This window comes from Garra rufa, chromosome 22 (genome assembly GCF_049309525.1).
Source record: "Garra rufa chromosome 22, GarRuf1.0, whole genome shotgun sequence".
NCBI classification, from domain to species: domain Eukaryota; kingdom Metazoa; phylum Chordata; class Actinopteri; order Cypriniformes; family Cyprinidae; genus Garra; species Garra rufa.
Genome location: NC_133382.1, coordinates 4,788,656 through 4,808,526, shown reverse-complemented (window position 1 = coordinate 4,808,526; position 19,871 = coordinate 4,788,656). Strand labels below are relative to the sequence as shown.

General features: G+C 34.0%; 1 protein-coding gene across 4 annotated transcripts in view; it reads left to right on the top strand.

The window, feature by feature from the left end:
• The window catches only part of mprip (myosin phosphatase Rho interacting protein), a 79,567-nt gene that overhangs the window by 20,036 nt on the left and 39,660 nt on the right, over window positions 1–19,871 (top strand). For all 4 annotated transcript variants that reach the window (XM_073827836.1, XM_073827834.1, XM_073827835.1 and 1 more), the window contains exons 4-8: window positions 7,923–8,074; window positions 8,153–8,237; window positions 10,744–10,918; window positions 12,628–13,066; window positions 17,263–17,389. In XM_073827836.1, coding sequence (XP_073683937.1) covers window positions 7,923–8,074; window positions 8,153–8,237; window positions 10,744–10,918; window positions 12,628–13,066; window positions 17,263–17,389 — 978 coding nt within the window. The remainder of the gene's footprint in view (window positions 1–7,922; window positions 8,075–8,152; window positions 8,238–10,743; window positions 10,919–12,627; window positions 13,067–17,262; window positions 17,390–19,871) is intronic.

The following is a 19,871-nucleotide window of genomic DNA, read 5'->3' as shown; positions in this document are numbered from 1 at the left end:
GAGGACATGGCACGTCCAGGCACATATATGCTGTAAAATAAGAAGAGCTACCTGAAAAAGGAGCAGCTTTGCTATCGTGACCCTTACGTTTGCAGTAAAACTGTTGTTGTTACCCAAAACATTGCTGCTGTCACACCTAAAAACTTGTCCTTCTTGCTGTTTTTGTGTCTTGATCTGGCCTCGTCAACAAATGGGAAATTGTTGAGCTTTGCATCATAGCCTGTTATGTTGGCATTCTAAATAATTAAAGTTAATGGGCAATGGATGTTGTCAACAAAAAAGAATGACAACAAGCCAACCATGAATGTGCATTGGAAAAACTTTGGTTTAGAAACAGTATTCACATGGTCACATCACATCACGCACCTGCAGTGCTTCTGCGAATGGAGATAAACATAATAAAGCTAGGTTATATATAATGAATGATAAATTAATAGGCCTAAACGATAAATATGTTTACTGAATTAACAAAACGAAAGAAAACAAGTAGCAGAGTTTTGGCTTATTTTTGTTCTGCGTGAAAGGAAGGCGGCTGAAAGCGGCATACTATTTTTCTTTATTTTACAAAAGCACAAAGATTTGTTTTTTATTGTGAATGCACACAAATAACAGCACACAGTTTACAGTTTCGATTATCTGTATGACTAGGAGTCATTTCCACTGTTTCCATTATCATCATAAAATACAGTCAGCCAAACATATGGAAAAATCACACTGCTTAATTGTTATCACTGTACTGCCGTGTCTGATATTATTATATTATGCTAAATAATTTGTTTAATGTGGATATTGGAATGTGAGTGAAGTACAAAACCATGGTATATTTTGGCATTCAAATACATCGAATACGGAAACATTTGGATTTAGTTTCGCTAGTTTCAGTTTCGCTTTAGCCTAAATTAATTTGTTTAATATCCTAGCTTGACCTCGGCATCAGGTCTATTTCTGAATGAATTAATTTGTTTGTTTTCTCTCTTAAAAATGCAGTTTTGTTTTATTATAAACATCCAGCAAACATTTTAAAATATTTTGATAAATTACTGAAAAAAAAAAAAAATTAAATAACCTTTTAAACCATTTAACTGATATTAAAGGGGCTATATGCAATTTTCTGAAATTTAAACTTGCTACTGACACCTGCGGCCAAAAAACGGAACTGCTCTTCCTTTCTGCTCGCTCTCGTACACGCGCTCGTACGTGCACACTTCACAAGTCATCCGCTGCAAAGAAGTCAACATTATGTTTACAGAGGTAAGAACAGTCAAATACATATATTGTTTGAGAAAAGTTTGTTTGCAATATATATGACTAGCGGTGGTGGCAGAGTGATCTGAAACGTTTAACATGAACGCGCTTGACGTCACAACCGCAGACAGCGCGCAAAAAATCTGACCCGACAGAAAATAGGAAAAATAGGATACAGGCTTATAGGTGCACCCACTGTGAGCTGACAAGGTGTCAGTATGCTCATCAGGAGATGTTTGAGTCATAAATGGTCAAATAAAAAGGCTATTGTTACGTTTATTTTGGGGGAAAAGTTGCATATAGCCCCTTTAATCAGTCAAAATTCTTTCTGTCGGTTAACTGGTTAAAATGAGCATCCCTAGAATTAAATAAAAATTTTGAAGTAGAAAGTCTGAAATGATGTTTTCTTATAAATCATATTCCAATAATAAAATACTTATTTTTACAGTGCAGTCCATATGGCTCATGGGCTGTATTTCAAGTCTCTAAAAGTTACTAAAGAACTTTATACAGCTCTTTCCATACAACAACAACCGTTTTTGGCTGAACTCTCCCTTTAAGATGAACAGATATAGAGGACCTCATTCACTGATTTCTATTTTAATTGGAACACTAAGAAGTCTCTTATTAAACAAGGAATCTGTTTTCATTCAGTATTTGACTGTAAAGTAGTTGTTATGCAGTTTGATTCCTTACAATGCAGGGCAAGCTGGCAAGTGAGCATAACATTTTAAGTTTTATTAGAGTCTAAAAATAGCTGAGTGTAGCAAGACAATGAATGGATATGAGATTTGATGTGTTTTGGAATAAAAACTACAATAATGTGAAACGCATGAATGGCGAGCGATGTTTTTGATAAGCCATTGATTCACTGCCTATGCAGTCATTATGATGTTGCACGCGTTAGCGTTTGCTGTAATTCACGGGTCCTGCGACTGCATTTTTATGCTTGGGCCCCTTGTCCCCGCAGGGCCGATGTGTGAGGACCTCTGCGGGACGGCATTCCCCCTGATGACAGTCTTGCTTCGAGCTATTTGCTCTTCCTGTTTTCTTTTCTCTCTTTTTTTTTCCATGCATTGCCTCATATTTTCCTCTCTTATCTGAAGACGTCTTAAAAACTCCCACCCCCCAACCCAAGCAAGTCCAAAGACCTAAATGAACCACCGTCGAACTTTAGCACACATAGCTCAAATTATTTGTGCACTTGTGGCTACTGGCACTTTTACAGGAATTTATGCTACAGTTTTGGGTTTGTTCTCGAATGCCCTTCTGGATGAAATAATATGAAATTAGTAATGCGATACATCTAGGTTTCTATCGCGATTTGTGGCGGAACAAAGGGGATAAAAATGTCCCGTTGTGTGTTTTTGGGGCTGTGCGAAAAATGACGTGAGACTCTTTGTTGTTGTGTCTTCTGTTCTTACGCTGCTGGTGTCTCATTACCCAGATTTCTTTCCCTCTGTAGTGAAACAGAAACACTGCTGCAGTTTATAACTGTGACACACTGTAATTGCCATATTTGGCATTCCCCGGAGTTTACTGGCAGCTTTTAATAAAGCTAGATCACTTAAAATGGCCATAAAAGGTATCAGGAAAAGACGGCACCTGTTTTACATCTCGAGTCTGCAGAACGTCTGATAACAGCCCGGACAGAAATTGTGAGATGGTCAAGTGTGAATCTCAGGATGTTAACAATGAAAGAATCCAAATCACAGTCTGGTTCTGTCAGTCTGGTGCTTTAAAAAAACAAACCCAAAATTATATGTTCTTCGTCGTATCATTCCAAACCTGTTTGACTTACTTTCTTGTTCAGGCTCCAAAATGGCAAGAAAGAAATACATAGTTTTAATACACAAGTTTTGACCCAATGTGAATTGAGACGAAATGAGATCATAGTTCACATTCTTAAAAAAAATCAAGTGACACCAGAGGATCATTTAAAATAAACAAAGTAAGTCAGAAAGGTGGTTTTAAAATTGTGGAAACTTTATACATTTGTTCAAAAGGTTGGGTTCAGTAAGTCTCCTCTGCTCACCAAGGATGCATTAATTTGATCAGAAATAGTCAATTTTTAAATATTTTTAATACAATTTAAAATAACTGTTTTCTATGTGACTATATGATCAAATGTAATTTATTCTTGCGATTAAAGCTGCATTTTTAGCATCATTACTCCAGTCTTCAGGGTCACACGTGTTTCAGTCTCAGTGTTGAGGAAAGTTACTTTTAAAAGTAATGCATTTCAATATTGAGTTACTCCTTAAACGAATTATGTTACTTAGTTACTTTTTATGGAAAGTAATGTGTTGCGTTAATTTTGCTTTACTTTTTAAATCTGGGCAGCATTTGCTTGTTATAAATAGGGACCTATGAAATTTGTTTCATTCCCAAATTCCGTTTTATTTCTTCCAAATGCATAAGATACTTGGTATTTCAAGTAGTGATCTAATGTGAATTGAGCTGAAATGAGATCATAGTTCACAATCTTAAAAAAAAATCAAGTGACACCAGAGGATCATTTAAAATGAATAAAAGGAAGTCAGAAAGGTGGTTTTAAAATTGTTGAAACAACACATACACTTTTCTTTATACATTTGTTCAAAATATTGGGGTCAGTAAGTCTGCATTTAGTTGATCAGAAATAGTCAAAAATTCAAAATATTATTCAAATTTAATAATTTTCTATCTCAATGTATTGTAAAATGTAATTTATTGCTGTGATCAAAGCTGAATTTTTAGCATCATTACTCCAGTCTTCAAAGTCAAATGATGCTTCAAAAATCAATCTAATATGCTGATCAGAGTTGAGGAAAGTTACTTTTAAAAGTAATGCATTTCAATATTGAGTTACATTTGCATTTAATTGTTACTTAGTTACTTTTTATGGAAAGTAATGCATTGGGTTAATTTTGCGTTACTTTTTAAATCTGGGCAGCGTTTGCTTATTATAAATGGGGACCTGTGAAATTTGTGTTATTCCCAAATTCCTTTTTATTTTTTCCAAATTCTTTTTCATTTTTCTGAATTCGTTTTTTTCCGTTTTGAATTTTTCTAGACTCTATTTTAATGGATACACTAAAAAATATTATTCAAAAAGCATGTCTAATTAATTGAAATCATGAAACGTACATGATTTAACAGCAGTTTTCTAAAAGTTGAACAAAAATTACATTTTAAGGCCCTATAAAATACTTCTTATTATTTTGATCAAATTCTGTGAATCGGTTTCCTATTAATTTTCTGCATTCCATTGCAATAGTTTCATTAAACTTTAATAATCAAAAGCATGTCTAATTAACTTTTTTTTTTAGATTTTATAAAGAATTATTTATTTTTATTTTATTTTTTTCCAAAAATAGCCTACTGTATTGTGTATTTACAGTGGTATTTTTATTGTATTTACAATTTTATAAATAAATAAAAAATAAATGCTGGTAAATATATTCCTTAAATATTGTTTTAATATTTTTATTATTAGCAGTACTACTATCATTACATTAATATTTCTGTCAAGTTAAACTAACCTTTTATTTCGACGGGTTGCTGCCTTTATTTTTCTGTTTGTATATGATATGACAATGTTGTAAATGAACAGACTCTCTCAGTTGTTCCAGAGATTATGATATGTTTATGTATTCATGTACTTGTATATGGAGGGCAGAGGCTGAAAACACAGCGAGTGTCACATGCGCTTCAGTATGTGTGTAGTAAACTGTTCGTCCATTCATTCATACAGAGACGCGCAGAATGTGCAGGATTCATATTTAAATGGGCAAAATCCATGATTCCGTGTTATGCAATAATTTCTGCTTTTATGACTGGATCCTGTGAATCCTTCCATGTTTTCCACTTCGCTTTAATTAGGGATGCACCTAAATGAAAATTCTTGGCCGAACCCGAACAAAATTAAACAGTGGGCCGAAGACCGATTGCCGAACATGGTTTTTCTGGGTTTTTCCCCCCCATCTATTTTGCCAATTTTTTTTCACCATTGCATAAATTAAATAGCCAAAATGTGCTTTTTTCTTGCTTTTTAAAGAAAAAAATCTATTGCAAAACAACAATTTAAAAATATTTACTTAACACTGAACGTTTTAACATTCTAGTAGACATTATAGCCTACCAACAAAGCACAGTTTAACTTAAAATGGATAAGTTATTAAAATAATATTCTTTGGCCATTTTTAAGACCCCCTTCTTGAATCAGGCATGTGTTTTGTAATGTACAAGTAAATGCAAACTTGCTAGGAGAATGTTATAATAAATGTATTAATAGAGCTGTTGACATTAGCAGATTTATGAATGATTCTCATCACACCTTTTCAGCGCAGATTGTCCTCGCGCTTTGAACTTTGAACCCTCCTGCAGTGCTGTCAGAATACACACAATTCGTGCTTGTATTAGGCAACATAACGTTCTGTAGTTTATTTACTAATGGTTTAAGGCCATTTCGCGATTTCAATCATCATACAGTAACCAGCAACTACCAGCCCTTTCTCTTTCTCGAAGACATGCTCATCTCTCGCTGTCAGTGCTTGTAATGATTTTTGCGTCTTTCTCGGACAGTTATAAATGCTTCCACACTGCAGACATGTTTGCTGCATTAGTGCACGCTTCTATTTGATTGCGTCACGTCATTGTTCGGTATAATTTATTCAGCATTTTGACTTATTCTAGCTTTTTTTGCTATTTTTGGTCGAATAATTTCGGTTGCCGAACATTCGGTGCATCCCTATTTATGACTAAACCCCGCAATTTCGTCCACATTTTCTGCTTTGCTTTAATCATAGGACCCTAAATAAACAGTGTTAACACAACTCCTATCAAACTGCATTCTTAAAGTACTGCTAGTAGTAAAATGCTGAATTGTACCAATTTTTAAAGCAGGGTATCGCAATACTTTTTCAGTACTGGCACATCGTGCAACAATCTTTTGTACACATGTACCATGAGTCTGCACTGACAGTGTGAGTCCTGAGCCACTGAGGTCATTGAACAGAGCTCTTATTGTTGATATGGGACTGTAATGGATCTGCTCTGTCATTAGACCAGCTGCAGAGGGTCCAGTGTGGGTCCAGTACAGCTTCAATGTGTGACGTGACAGGCCTCTCAAAGCACACCAGGGTGACAGGCGTAAATAAAGGCATGTTTCCAATGACGTATTTGGCACCGCTGATGGTGGCAGGCCTGGAGCGTCAGGGAACAATGGCATCAGCACTACAATAACGATTAAGGCTGATGCCAGCACTGATTTAATGATATGAGTAGGGATGCACAATATTTATCGGACAGATAAATTATCGACCGATATGGGTAAAAATTACGTCATTTTTATTGCTCCGATAAATAAATGAAATCCGATCCGATAAAGTACTCTTGCTGGTAAATCAATCAATCAGTCTGGTTTATCTGAGATTCATCTGCTTTCCGAGTGCAAGTGACTGCAGCTGTAAACTGCAGTGACTCTCGGACTTTGTCGCGTGTAAGACGTCATCATCTGTGTCGTCATCATCGTCTTCGCCGGTCTGGAAGTTTTTCGCGGTGGCAGAGGAGGACGATGCTATTGCTATTTGCAACACATGTTTAGCAAGGATTCTGAGAGGAGGTAAAAAGCCGTCAAGTTTTAACACAACAAATCTTATATCTCACTTCAGAGGTCGTCATCGCGGTGAATCTGTTTTAGGGGCCGTTCACTTGTCGCGCCTAAAAATGCGTGGAAAACGCTAGACGCGCCGCTTTCTCTCTTTCCAAACCGCTCTGTAGCCTGCTCTGCTGTGGCGTCTGCCGTTGCTAAGCAACCATGACCTGCGCTCTCCATAAAGACGGGGAAGTTTCAGCAAAGGATAAATGGATTTTCAGCATTAAAAATCGCTTGCAGTAGCTGTTATTAAATTTATTTAAAAATGGTTATTCCTGTACAGCTATGATAAGCTGTTTCTCCACCTTGGCAATGCTTTCAACGTTATTAAGGGAACGGGTGAAGCTGATTGGTTGGTTCATGTCACATGACCTGCGTTGGGCTTGCGGCATTCTGAAAAGTTGATGTTTTAATCTCGATTCTGATGTTTTATTCCCTGCCTTCTACGATTTTGTTGCTGCACACACTCATAATATGATCAATAAGAAGCTTTAACGGACATTTGGATATCTGACGTTACTCCATGATGCACTTTTCATTTTTTCCAGGTTGACAAATGTCAAAGCATTTTATTTATTTAGAATTGTGGTGCCTTACACAAAAAATAAAAACATTTTTGAAGAGTCAGGACTGATGTTTGCTATGATTGTTAGACCCAGATATATACAGTACTATACATTTCATTAGTTTATCTCAGATTTTGTATTCTCCTGGGTGCACAAAATTATCATATAAAAATATGAACGTCGGTATCGGTATCGGCCACAAGAAGGACTTAATTTTCGGCTATCGGTATCGGTAAAAAATTTTCATATCGTGCATCCCTAGATATGAGGAATATATCTGTGACGTACTTTACTCAGAAACTGTTGCTCTGTGAAATGCTACTTCAGCAGAAACAGAAAGTGAGGTTAAATGACGTTTGGGTAACTTTTTACTCATCCCTAGATATATGAAATATCCAGAGTTGTATATGTGTATGACCAAAATTATTCTAGATTTTTGTCACCATTAACTTGTCATCTGTTGTCCCACACAGCCAAGTACGCTACCGCAAGGGACGGTCAACATGAACCTGTGCACTGATGTGATTGACGCTGAGGCCAGGACCGGACAAAAGAATGCTCTGTGCATCATCACCCCGGAGCAGGAGTACTATATACGAGGAGACAACAAAGAGATCATCAATGGGTATGAGGCGTATTCAGGGTGTCAGTCTCTCTACTGATGGGACACGAGATGAACTTGACCTCTTCTGTCTTTCACCAGATGGAGTGAACAGCTAGTGGTTTATCCAAGAACCAACAAGCAAAATCAAAAGAAGAAGCGCAAAGTGGAACCAACAACCTCACAGGTACTTCAAGACTGCAAACTGCTGTGATGTCAGTCATTAGTTGTGCTTTTAGAGAGTCGTGAAATAGTTTTATTTGAAAAATTTAAATGCAAACTTAAATTTTTGTTTTCCTAATTTTTTTTGTTTTCCTATTTTTCCATTTGAATGATTTTATTACGTTTTAATCATCAGAAAATTTGTTCATTTTTCCCCCGGTTTCACAAACAAAGCTTAACCGTTGTCCCAGACTAATATGTCTGAGCTGTTTCAACTAAAGGAAACTTGCACTGATTGATCATAAAATATATCAGTGCCTTTGTTTTGTCTCAAGATGGACACCATTATTGTTTTTTTTTCTAAGGCAAGTTAATAAAATTAACATTCTAATTGTCCTTAAATGTCCCAGTTGAGCTATGGCCTAATCCTGGCTTGGTCTAAGCCCTGTCTGTGAAACCAGGCCAATTTTTTTCAGACGTTCTGTGTTGTTTGTTTTTAAATGTTTTGTTATTTAATACAATTTTATAATAGAAAATGTTGGTAAACAAATGAGTGCATAAACAGTTCACACTTTTAGGATGTTTACAAATGAAATCCAGTCAATTTCTTTCAGTTTTACAAACAAACTGTGGCACAACAGGTTTACTTTTTAAACTTAAATATTATTAAAATAAATACTTTACAAAATAGTCTTTCAATGAATAATATTACCGTTTACACTTATCATTAATGTAAATATAAATATTGTTTTGAATTTAAAAAAATCTGATAACTGTACAATTACAATAAATTACTTAACTATCCAAGTTAAAGTTAACAGTATGATCTTTTTTTATAGATAAATAAATAAAAATAAAGAGACAATTATTTTAGTTATCAATACAATCTTTATAATAAAATAAAGAAAGAAAAAGTAATTAAATTACATATAAGTTCAGTTAAATTGTGATATAGTTTTATATTTCTTACAGAATAATATTTTAATAAATAATATTGTCATTTACATGTATCAGGGCTCGAAATTGTGACCGTTTTGGTCGCATATGCTCCCAAAATTTAGTCTGCGCGACCTCAAATGATATTTGGGAGCATTTGTGCGAGTGCGAGAAATTGTTGTGGTGTGACTTGGTTTCATTTCTTTACAAAACTACTACACAGACTGCTGTGAGCTGATACAGCGACAGGTTCGCCCTTCTCTCCAACATTACATAACATTTAAACTTCAGCTTTACATTATTTCCTTTAATGCAGATTTAAGATTTTAGCCGCCAATCACTCCCTGACACAAACACTGCGCTGCCCTGAATTAGGAACCGGACGTTTTTTTTTTTCCTCTCACCCAACCTCTGTTCCAGATTTGTACAAACTGCTTTGCAATTAGGGGTGTGTGATATGATGGTTTTTGATTGTGCACAATTAGGTCTCCACAATCTGCTTTTGAAGAAATAAACTATATTTCTTCCTACAGCGCACAATTTGTCAGATACGATTCTGGCGACTCCGTCTCAGTATACTGTCCAACGTGGCATACACACATCAGATGATAACTCAGCTGCCGAGTTTCACTCAAGCAGGGGCGTAATTTCCGCTGGGGACACGCTTTTCAAAATCCCGTTGGTGTCCTCCCACTTTCGAATGGTTTTGTTAAAGTAATATCTTGTATTGTAGAATGCACGCTCAGCGCCGCCGAGAGTTTCGCGCAACCGTTAAAACGAAACCAAAAGTAAAACGCGCATTTGCATTCAAAATAAATTTTAATACCCCGCGTTTAGAGAGCGACTCCCCAATGTGCGCAAATTAGGCTACATAACATATCTAAGCTGTTATTAGTATGTGGGCTATAATAAGTTGTATAGTTGTCTATAGCTCTGTATCATGCTTGAAAAATTCGGTCTCTATTTGCACTTTGAATATTAAAAGAGTAGCCTACTTTGGTTATGGCTGCATTTATTGTCTACACGATTAAGAAAGAACTGTGTCGGTAATTTTTTGTTATTTATACTATTGATTCTTTAAAAATGCAGTGGTTGCCTCTAATTTAAATGGCTGTACCTATAATAGAGAAAATAAACTCATATTTTCATTTATTTGTGTCCCTTGCTTAAGGCATAAAATAAATATATTTCAGAATCAGCCCATTTGCTTGTAAAACATTGGCAATCAGAATCGGCCATGAAGAATCAAGATCGGCACATTGCTAAAATGAAATCGGGTGCTCCTAAATTTTTTTTTGGTGCTCCTAACTTTTTGAAGTTGGGAGCACCAGTGCTACCAAGTAAAAAAGTTAATTTCGAGCCCTGTGTATAGTAGATATAAATATTGTTTTAAATAAAACAAAAAATGTAATAATTATCTGATTACCTGTATACCTCTACATTTGATTTATTCATCCAAAATGTCCCATATTCCATGACATTCAGCGTCATACAGTAAATTCAGTTTTCATGACTGAATTCTGTGATTCTGTTCTGTTTTTCATAGAAACAAATGGCGAATTATGAAACAATGAATGTTATGCATTTGATTTCAGGAACCAGGCCCAGCAAAGGTAGCGGTGACTGGCTCGGGCATCCCTGAAGCAGAGAAGATGCCAGACTCCAGTTCTATCATATGGCAGGAGGAGCTGCAAAGCAGAGAGGCAGATGTATCCCAGACGTGGTCTGCCAGTGAGATGCCACCTCTCGGCTCACCACTACCTTCAGCAGGTACGGCAAACATTCAGACTAGGGCTGATGATTTACCGCATTAATTTGGGTTTGATTATTTGTGGAAAAAATAATGCTTTAAAATGAAGGCATTTAACGCAGCTGTCCAGCCCAGACCTGTATGTTATCTTACATTGATGCAATTGCTGATGCACATGATACAGGATGACTGACTGCATGATAGGGCCTATTAGAATGCAGTTATATGAGCCTAAAATTAAAGATATAAGGGCAAAAATGATCCTTTTATATTTATATCTTAAGATATAGTTTGTCAATATCACACCAGACAGAGTGCTGTTTTTTCCCAATATTGGCACAATTGCAAATGTAAGATTGATTTATACAACAGTTCAGAAAACAAGAGCTTATGCAAATGAAAATACAACTCTTGTGCACTTCAGAGTGATACACAGCGGTGAATCGTTACTAAATGAATTCATGGTTTAGAATGAATCAGTTGAGTCAATGATTCAATGACTCAATCATGTAACAGTTTTCTTTGTTGCTGAATAAAGCAGCTAATTGAAGTCGGTTGAATGAATGATTCAATGACTCATTAATTAGGACCGTGAGGTGCTGCTACCTACTGGAGGTGTAGTTTTAAGTATCATTTTCTTTTTAAATATCATATGTGATCCTAAACCACAAAACCAGTTGTAAGTGTTAATTTTTTTAAATTGAGATTTATACATCACCTGAAAGCTAAATAAATAAGCTTTCCATTGATGTATGATTTGTTAGGTAAGGACAATATTTGGCGAGATGCAACTATTTGAATATATGTAATCTGAGAAGGCAAAAAAAAATCAAAATATTAAGACAATCGCCTTTAAAGTTGTTCAAATTAAGTTCTTAGCAATGCATATTACTAATCAAAAATTAGGTTTTGATGTATTTTACGGTAGGAAATTTACAAAATATCTTCATGGAACATGATCTTTACTTAATATCCTAATGACTTTTGTCGTAAATTAAAAATGTATAATTTTGACCCATGCAATGCATTTTTGGCTAATGTTACAAATATTATCCGTGCTGCTTAAGACTGGTTTGTGGTCGAGAGTCACAAATGAATTTGGTTTTGAATGAATCGAGTGAGTCAGTGATTCAGTGACTCATTCATGTAGGCAGCCACTTGCTTTGTTTATGAATGAAGCAGCCATTTGAACAACTGAACAAGTTGGTTGAATGAATGATTCAATGACTCACACATTAAGACAGCGATTTGCCACCACCTGCTGGATGTGTAATTTCATGTATCATTTTCATTTAAAGCATCAATTCACTTTACTAAGACATTTCATTTTTAAGTATTTATTAATAAAACATTGGTACTCTTTCTTTATTGTTATTTATGCCATTTTGAATCAATGTTTCTTTCTAAAGCTACTTTTTTGTCATGTTTATTCAGTGCTCCTCTCATCTAACACAGTAATGAATTTTGAATCTTTGTGGGGTAGTTTTAAAGATCATTTAGATTAATCAGTCCGCGCTAGGGTTGCAAAGAAAATCCCGGGAGATTAAAAAAAATCCGGGAAAGTTTCCAAAATTTCTAGAATGTTTCTGAAATTTACTGGAAATTTTCTACCTTTTTGCAACCCTAATCAGCACATCATATAATTAATTATATTGAAAATTGAACTCAAACACACATTAGTTTGGCTAAAACCCCTCATAAAGTCACTCTTCTCCTTTGCGCTCTATAGGTGAGGGCTCAATGCTGAGCCGATGTTCGGATCAGAGCTCAGTGAATGGTGACGAGGTGGACCGGAGCGGGCTCTCCTACCACTCTGCTGTTTCCCAGCCCTCTCATGACCCCCTGTCACCCACGGGCAGCTCGTCCAGCCGGCACAGCGCAGAGATGGGGGGTGTCCCGCGCTGCCTGTCCCCTGCTCCTAGCGACCCCTTCCCATCAGGCAGCAGCCTGCTGTCCAACGGCTCCCACATCAGCGGCTCCATGAGTTCTCTGGACTCGGATGCCAGCGGCAGCACCGTCACCAGCACTGACAGCCACCCGACCGAACCGTTCGGACGTGCGCACCGAGCTCTGTCCCGACGCGCAGATGCAGAGACCCGCAAACCAGAGAAACGGAGCCGCCTGCGCAGTCCGGAAAGACAGGAGTCTGTGTTCAGCCCAGAGAGAAGGTGAGCGCAGGCCGTTCCTTCACACACTCACTCTGTGCTTCTCCTTTTAAGGCATGTTGAGTACACTCAGCGTATAACAGGGATAAAACCACATGTGCCTTATTAGGCCAGAAAGTGTTTTGCAACATGCTTTTGTTATGGAATAATGAAGCTTGCTAGATCATTATATCAGTGCCTTGCTGTAAACGGTCAATAAACATCATCACTGTTCCCCCCTAGTTCTATTTTGTTATACTGTCCAAAGGAACAACACAATCGAGATTCTGTTTTCCTTTTTAATGGTTTAATTTATTTTTAATAATCTAAATGTTTCATCCATAGAATTTATAAAATGAAATAATGTATTAATTTAATAACAATAAATGAAATAACACAAAATACAAAACAACTTTTCCACCACAGAATATAAAATAAAATAAAATTGTAATTAAAAAAAAATAAATGGCTTAAATTGTTCTGTTTAACTTTAAGCTAAATATTTTTTTTGTAACCTAAAAAAGTTTTTTTAATTTTTTATTCTAATAAAAATAAAGACATTTAAGTTAGTTATCAGTACAGTCTTCTAAAATTCTAATGAAATAAAAAAAGAATAACATTCAAAAACATACCCTCATATATGGAATTTGCAGGGTTGTTTTAGTTAACCAAACCCATAAAAAAATGTGTTTCTGGAAGTAAATATGAAATATGAAAATAAGATGTGAAGAAACATGTAGAAATGTCTTCAAGTTAAGTAAATAGTAATATAAATATAATAGTAAATAATAATCTATACATTTTTTGTCTGCTGCATGTTTCCAATAATTAGTTTTTAAATATGGCCTATTTTAAATTTGCGCTGTTGAGAACACCATTTAATTTATTATACGTTTATATAATATAACCAGCTGAATTATTTAATATAATATAATATAGTAATATAGATTATTTAATATAAAATATGAAAAACTTCTATGTTTAATGTAATTTAGTTAATTTAGTTTTTAATTTAGTTATTTTAGTACTAAAATAACTAAAGCTGCATTTAAAAAAAAATATATAGACATAAATAAGCCAAACTAAAAATTACATAAACACACAGCATTTACAAAAAATGACTAAAATTAAAATGTAAACAAAAACAAAAAATATCTTAAACAGATATTTATGAAATATAGTAGTATCTTACTGACACACACAAAAAAACACTGGGGATTTTTTCAGTCACCATTATTTAACATTCCACATTATCTGCTTGTTTATAAATTGTAAAAAGAGGTTATTCAATACATCATCTTTTCCTCTAAATAAATGTCAGTTTTCCAAAGCAAGATTGCAAGACATGTCTTTGATCCACTGAAAGGAGGAAGGTCTCCGAGTCGTGAGCCTGTGTTCAGCTGAAACCGTAAAGCTTACAATTTGCTTGCATTTACAATTGAATTAGCTGGAAAATGCTGCTGTTTTTGTTAAGGAGCTCCCATCAACCCTCAGAGGTCAAAACCCTCGAGAGCGCCGTCTCAAACAACATCTCTGACGTACATAAGACAGCTCACTTTATTTCCCGGACAAGCATAGATGAGCAGCGCTGAAGAATTCATAGAGAAAGAACGGAACGCTCTCTACTCTGGTTTAATTTGGGTTTATGGGAATTGTGCCACTTTGTACCCAGTAGCCAATGAGGCTGTGAGCAGTCATGTGACACAAATACCTCACTGACTGACTTTCTTGTTTCCTTTTAAGGAGGCTCACAATGCAGTGCAGATCCCAAATAAGGTCAAAATTTGAAAAAAGTTATTTAATATTTTCAGACATGGTTTTGTGAACTAAATTCCTGTCTGTATGTCGGGAAATGTTTGTGTGTGAAGGGTCATCAAAACTAGGGAACGCATTTAACCCCTTCCGGAGGAAGATGAAAGTTTATATATATATTATATACTCTACCAGTTAATACGTTTATTCATCAAGGACGCACTAAACTAATCAAAAGTGACAGTATTTATAATGTTACTAAAGATGATTTCAAATAAATGCTGTTCTTTTGAACCTTCTATTCATCAAAGAATCCTGAAAGATAAAATGTATCACAGTTTCCACAAAAATAAGAAGCAGCACCACTGTTTTAACATTGATATTAATCAGAAATGAGCAGCAAATCAGCATATTTTTAAATAGTTGTTTTATATTTTTGAATAAATTACATTTGAACATATATTAATAATATAACTGTTATTTTAAATTGTAATAATGTTTCACTATTTTGACTGTATTTTTAATCAAATAAATGCAGCCTTGATGAGCAGAAGAGACACCTTTCTAAATCATTAAAAAAAATTTACTGACCCCAAACGTATAAACAGTAGAGAATAATATATTTTAAAAATGTAGAATACCATATTTTGTTTTTAAATACATAATGTTATTTAAGTTAGTTATCAGTGCATTCTTTTTAAAATTCTAATAAAAAAAATAGAGAAAGAAAGAAAAACATATAAAATACCCTCATATCTGGGATTTTAAAGGTTATTTTAGTTAACCAAAACCATAAACGTTCCTGGAAATAAACAGTAACTGGATAAACCAAAACATAAAAACTTTTACGTTTCACCTCATTTAATTCATTTAGCGTAACTTAATGTACTAAAATAACAAATAATATTATATTGTCATAAATAAACCAAAACTGCTAAAAACTACATAAATGCATAACAAAATTACAAAAATTTAAATAAAAAAATATAAAAAATATTATATAAGCCTTGATTTAGTAAACATTTTAGTTTTTTTTTATTTTCAGGTAATTGTTGAAGTAAACAGTCATTTATAAAATAAAGAGCACAGAACAAAAATTACAGGATAAGAGATTATATAGACATAAACCAAAACTGCTAATATAAATGCCACAACAAAACATAAATGCCCAACAAAATTACTAAAATTAAAATGAAAACAAAAAATCTAAAAATAAAAACGGTTTCAAAATATTTATAAAAACTATAATGTCTCACTGACACGCACACAAAAACACTGGGATAATGTTATTTGTTTTGCACTTGAACGTGCTCCTTAAAGTAAAAACTGAATATGCGTATTAACAACTTAAATTAGTATAATGCCATATAGCCTTGATTTAATAAACATTTCTTTAGTTTTTTCCAGTTAATTATTGAAGTAAACAGTCATTTATAAAATAAAAAGCAAAGAACAAAAATTGCAGGATAAGAGATTATATAGACATAAGTAAACCAAAACTGCTCAAATTTACGTAAATGCACAACAAAATTACTAAAATAAAAACTGTTTCAAAATATTTATAAAAACTATAATATCTCACTGACACAAAAAAAAAAAAAACACTGGGAATAATGTTATTTGTTTTGCTCTTGAACACGCTCTTTTACCTAAAGTAAAAACTGAAGATGCATATTACCAACTTAAACTAGCAAAATGCCATAGCCTTGATTTAATAAACATTTCTTATTTTTTTCAGGTAATTATTGAAGTAAACAGTAATTAAAAGAAAGATCAAAGAACAAAAATTACAGGATAAGAGATTATATAGACATAAATAAACCAAAACCACTAAAATCAACATAAATGCACTACAAAATGACTAAAATTAAAATAAAAACAAAAATTATAAAAATAAGATATTTATAAAAACTATATCTCACTGACACAAAAAAAAACCACTGGGATAATGTTATTTTTTTTTCTCTTGAACGCGCTTTTTTACTTTTTTAAAACTGAATATACATATTAACAAATTAAATTAGCATAATGCCATATAACATTTCTTTAGTTTTTTTTCAGGTAATTATTGAAGTAAACAGTCATTAATAAAATAAAGAGCAAAGGGACAAAAATTACATTATGCGGTAAACGGTACTTTCAGGAATTTATTTAAGTGTAAATATGCAATAAAACTACATATTTGCACTTGATATTTCTAATAATATACTTAATAAAGACTGAGCAGCAGTGGGCCGTGTTTTGATATTTTGATGCAATTTTTTTTTGGTTTCTCCAGTTTATGTTCACTGAAGACATAACCAAAATCTAAGCATTCAAAAAGCAGAGGTCTATCAGTCAGACAGCATGTGAGATATTGTAGGAATTGCTTGAATTGAGGGGACAATGAAGCCGAAAATTGCAGAATCTATGCAGCCCCTGCACTGTAATGTTGTCTCTAAGATCTCTTTCTGTTTCTGCGTTCTTAGTGGGCGCTCAAATGTGATCGAGAAGCTGGAGGCGTTGGAGCTGGAGCACGCTGAGAGAATGGAGGTGGAGGAGAGAAGCGCTGGAGTCCGGCAGGGCCGCAGTGAAATGAGACGATTCCAGCGGGAGGTAATGAATACTTACACAAAACCCCCAGTGTTTAAATACACAGACACTCTGATGGTTTTACAGCCGGCACTGTCATCATGCACTTCCTGGAGACGCTGTCTCCTCACGCGAGCTCTCGACGAGAATTTGGTGAACAATTGGAATCCCTAGAAACTCTTTAAGTTTTATAATCATCTTTAAAGACATAGTTCAACAAAAATCTGTATATTAGAATGATTTCTGAAGGATCATGTGACACTAAAGACTGGCGGAATGATGCTGAAAATTCAGCTTTGATCACACAAATAAATTACATTTGAACATACTTTCATAATATAAAAGTTATTTTAAATTGTAATTATGTTTTACTATTTTTGCTATATTTTTGATCAAATAAATGCAGCCTTGATGAGCAGAAGAGATGCCTTTCTAAATCATTAAAACATTTCACTGACCCTAAACGTATAAACAGTAGAGAATAATATATTTTTTAAAATGTAGAATAACGTATTTTGTTTTTAAATACATAATGTTATTTATTTAACAATGAAGAAAGACATTTAAGTTAGTTATCAGTGCAATCTTTTTAAAATTCTAATAAAATAAGAAAGAAAAACATAAAAAAATACCCTCATATCTAAGATTTTTTTTATTTTTTTTATTTTAACCAAACCCATAAATTGGTTCTGGAAATAAACAGTAACCACATTTTTATTAATTTAGCTTAACTTAATGTACTAAAATAACTAAAACTGAATTTTAAAAATCAAATCAAATTATTTTGTTATAAATAAACCAAAACCCAAAAATAAATTAAACCAAAAAATCGACTCAAATGCACAACAAAATTACTAAAATTAAAATAAAAACAAAGAAAATAAAAATAAAAACAGTTTCAAGATATTTATAAAAACTATAATATTTCACTGACACTAAAAAAAAAAAAAAAACACTGGGGATAATGTTATTTGTTTCACTCTTGAACACGCATCTTTAAAGGTGTAGTTTAATCATCTTTAAAGGCATAGTTCACCCAAAAAATCTTCATTTAGTGATTATTTACTCACTTATGTTCCAAACTTGAATGAGTTGCTTTCAAATTTTTTTTCAAATTTGTTATTTTGAAGATTGTTTGTAACCAAACAGTAGCTGGTAATCATTGACTTTCATAGTATGGGAAAAAAGTACTACACTGCAAAAAATGCCTTTCTTACATAGATTTTTTTTTCTTGTTTCCAGCCAAAATACCCCAAAATTCTTATATCATGAAATCAAAAAATCTTTTCTTTTTTTTTCCAGAAAAAAAATAGTCAAACTTAAGTGCATTTTTGTTTGAAACAAGCTAAATAATCTGCCAATGGGGTAAGAAAAATAATCTTATTTTCTGTTTGAAATAAGTTTTTTTTGCTTACCCCATTGGCAGAGTATTTTGCTTGTTCTAAGCAAAAACTCACTTAATTTCGACTTGTCTTTTCTGAAACAAGACAACATTTTTTACTTGTCCAGAAAATCTGGACTTATGAATTTTTAGATATTTTGGTAAGTAAGAAAAGCATTTTTTGCAGTGTATGGAAGTCAGTGAGGACTAGAAACTAGTTACTAACATTTTCAAGATATCTTTTTTTATGTTCCGGAGGAAAAAAGACATGTATATAGGTTTATTTTTAGGTGAACTGTCCCTTTAAAGAAAAACAGATAAGATGACCTAATGATTTTTTTTAAATAAGAAAATGTTCAGCTGTTTTGGTCTCATGCACGCATGACCTTTTGTTTCAGTTAATTTCCAGTTTCTATTATGTGCTCAGATTCCCCTGACAGTGTCTTTCCTTTTTCAGTCCTGTGCCTAGGGCCAAATAAATGTCTGACAAAAATGAATAGTTGCCATTTTTGTCTCGTTGTCGTAATAGTTTGTTGGTTTTCAGAGCTGCGGCATCTTTTCCGAATCTTTTTTTTTTTCTTCCCTCAAATAGTTGGGCGATATGGCAATTTTCAGAACAACTGACGGATTCAAGGATTTCTTTCATAATCACATTTGTTTAGTAAACAAGTTCACATGCTTGTTTATTCGAAAAACAATGCTATTGCCAGTTATTCTGCTTTGAAATGTGTGTTCCATGTCAGAATTTCTGTTTTTGTTTTGGTTTGTGCGACACTGACGGTTTACCCAATAGTATTTCAAGACCCCCGGGTTGCCAGTTTTTAGTAAACATAGCGTACTGCAGTCATGGCAGCGAGCAAATGAACTGGGTCAGAGATCACAGATTGTACCTGACCTAAAACCCTCTACATATGTTTAAAAAGCTATATGACTAGAGACATGTTAAAACACAAACAAATCAACTTACAGTGACAAGCTTGTCACCTGTCGTTGTCAACTACGCTTGTTCCTGTTGTGTGTCCTCAATCTGGCAACCCGTGTGAGCGTCGAGTCTGAGTAGGAGGGGCTGGGAGACACATTTCTCTCCAATATTTTGAATTTGGACTCTAGTGAATTTCATTCACT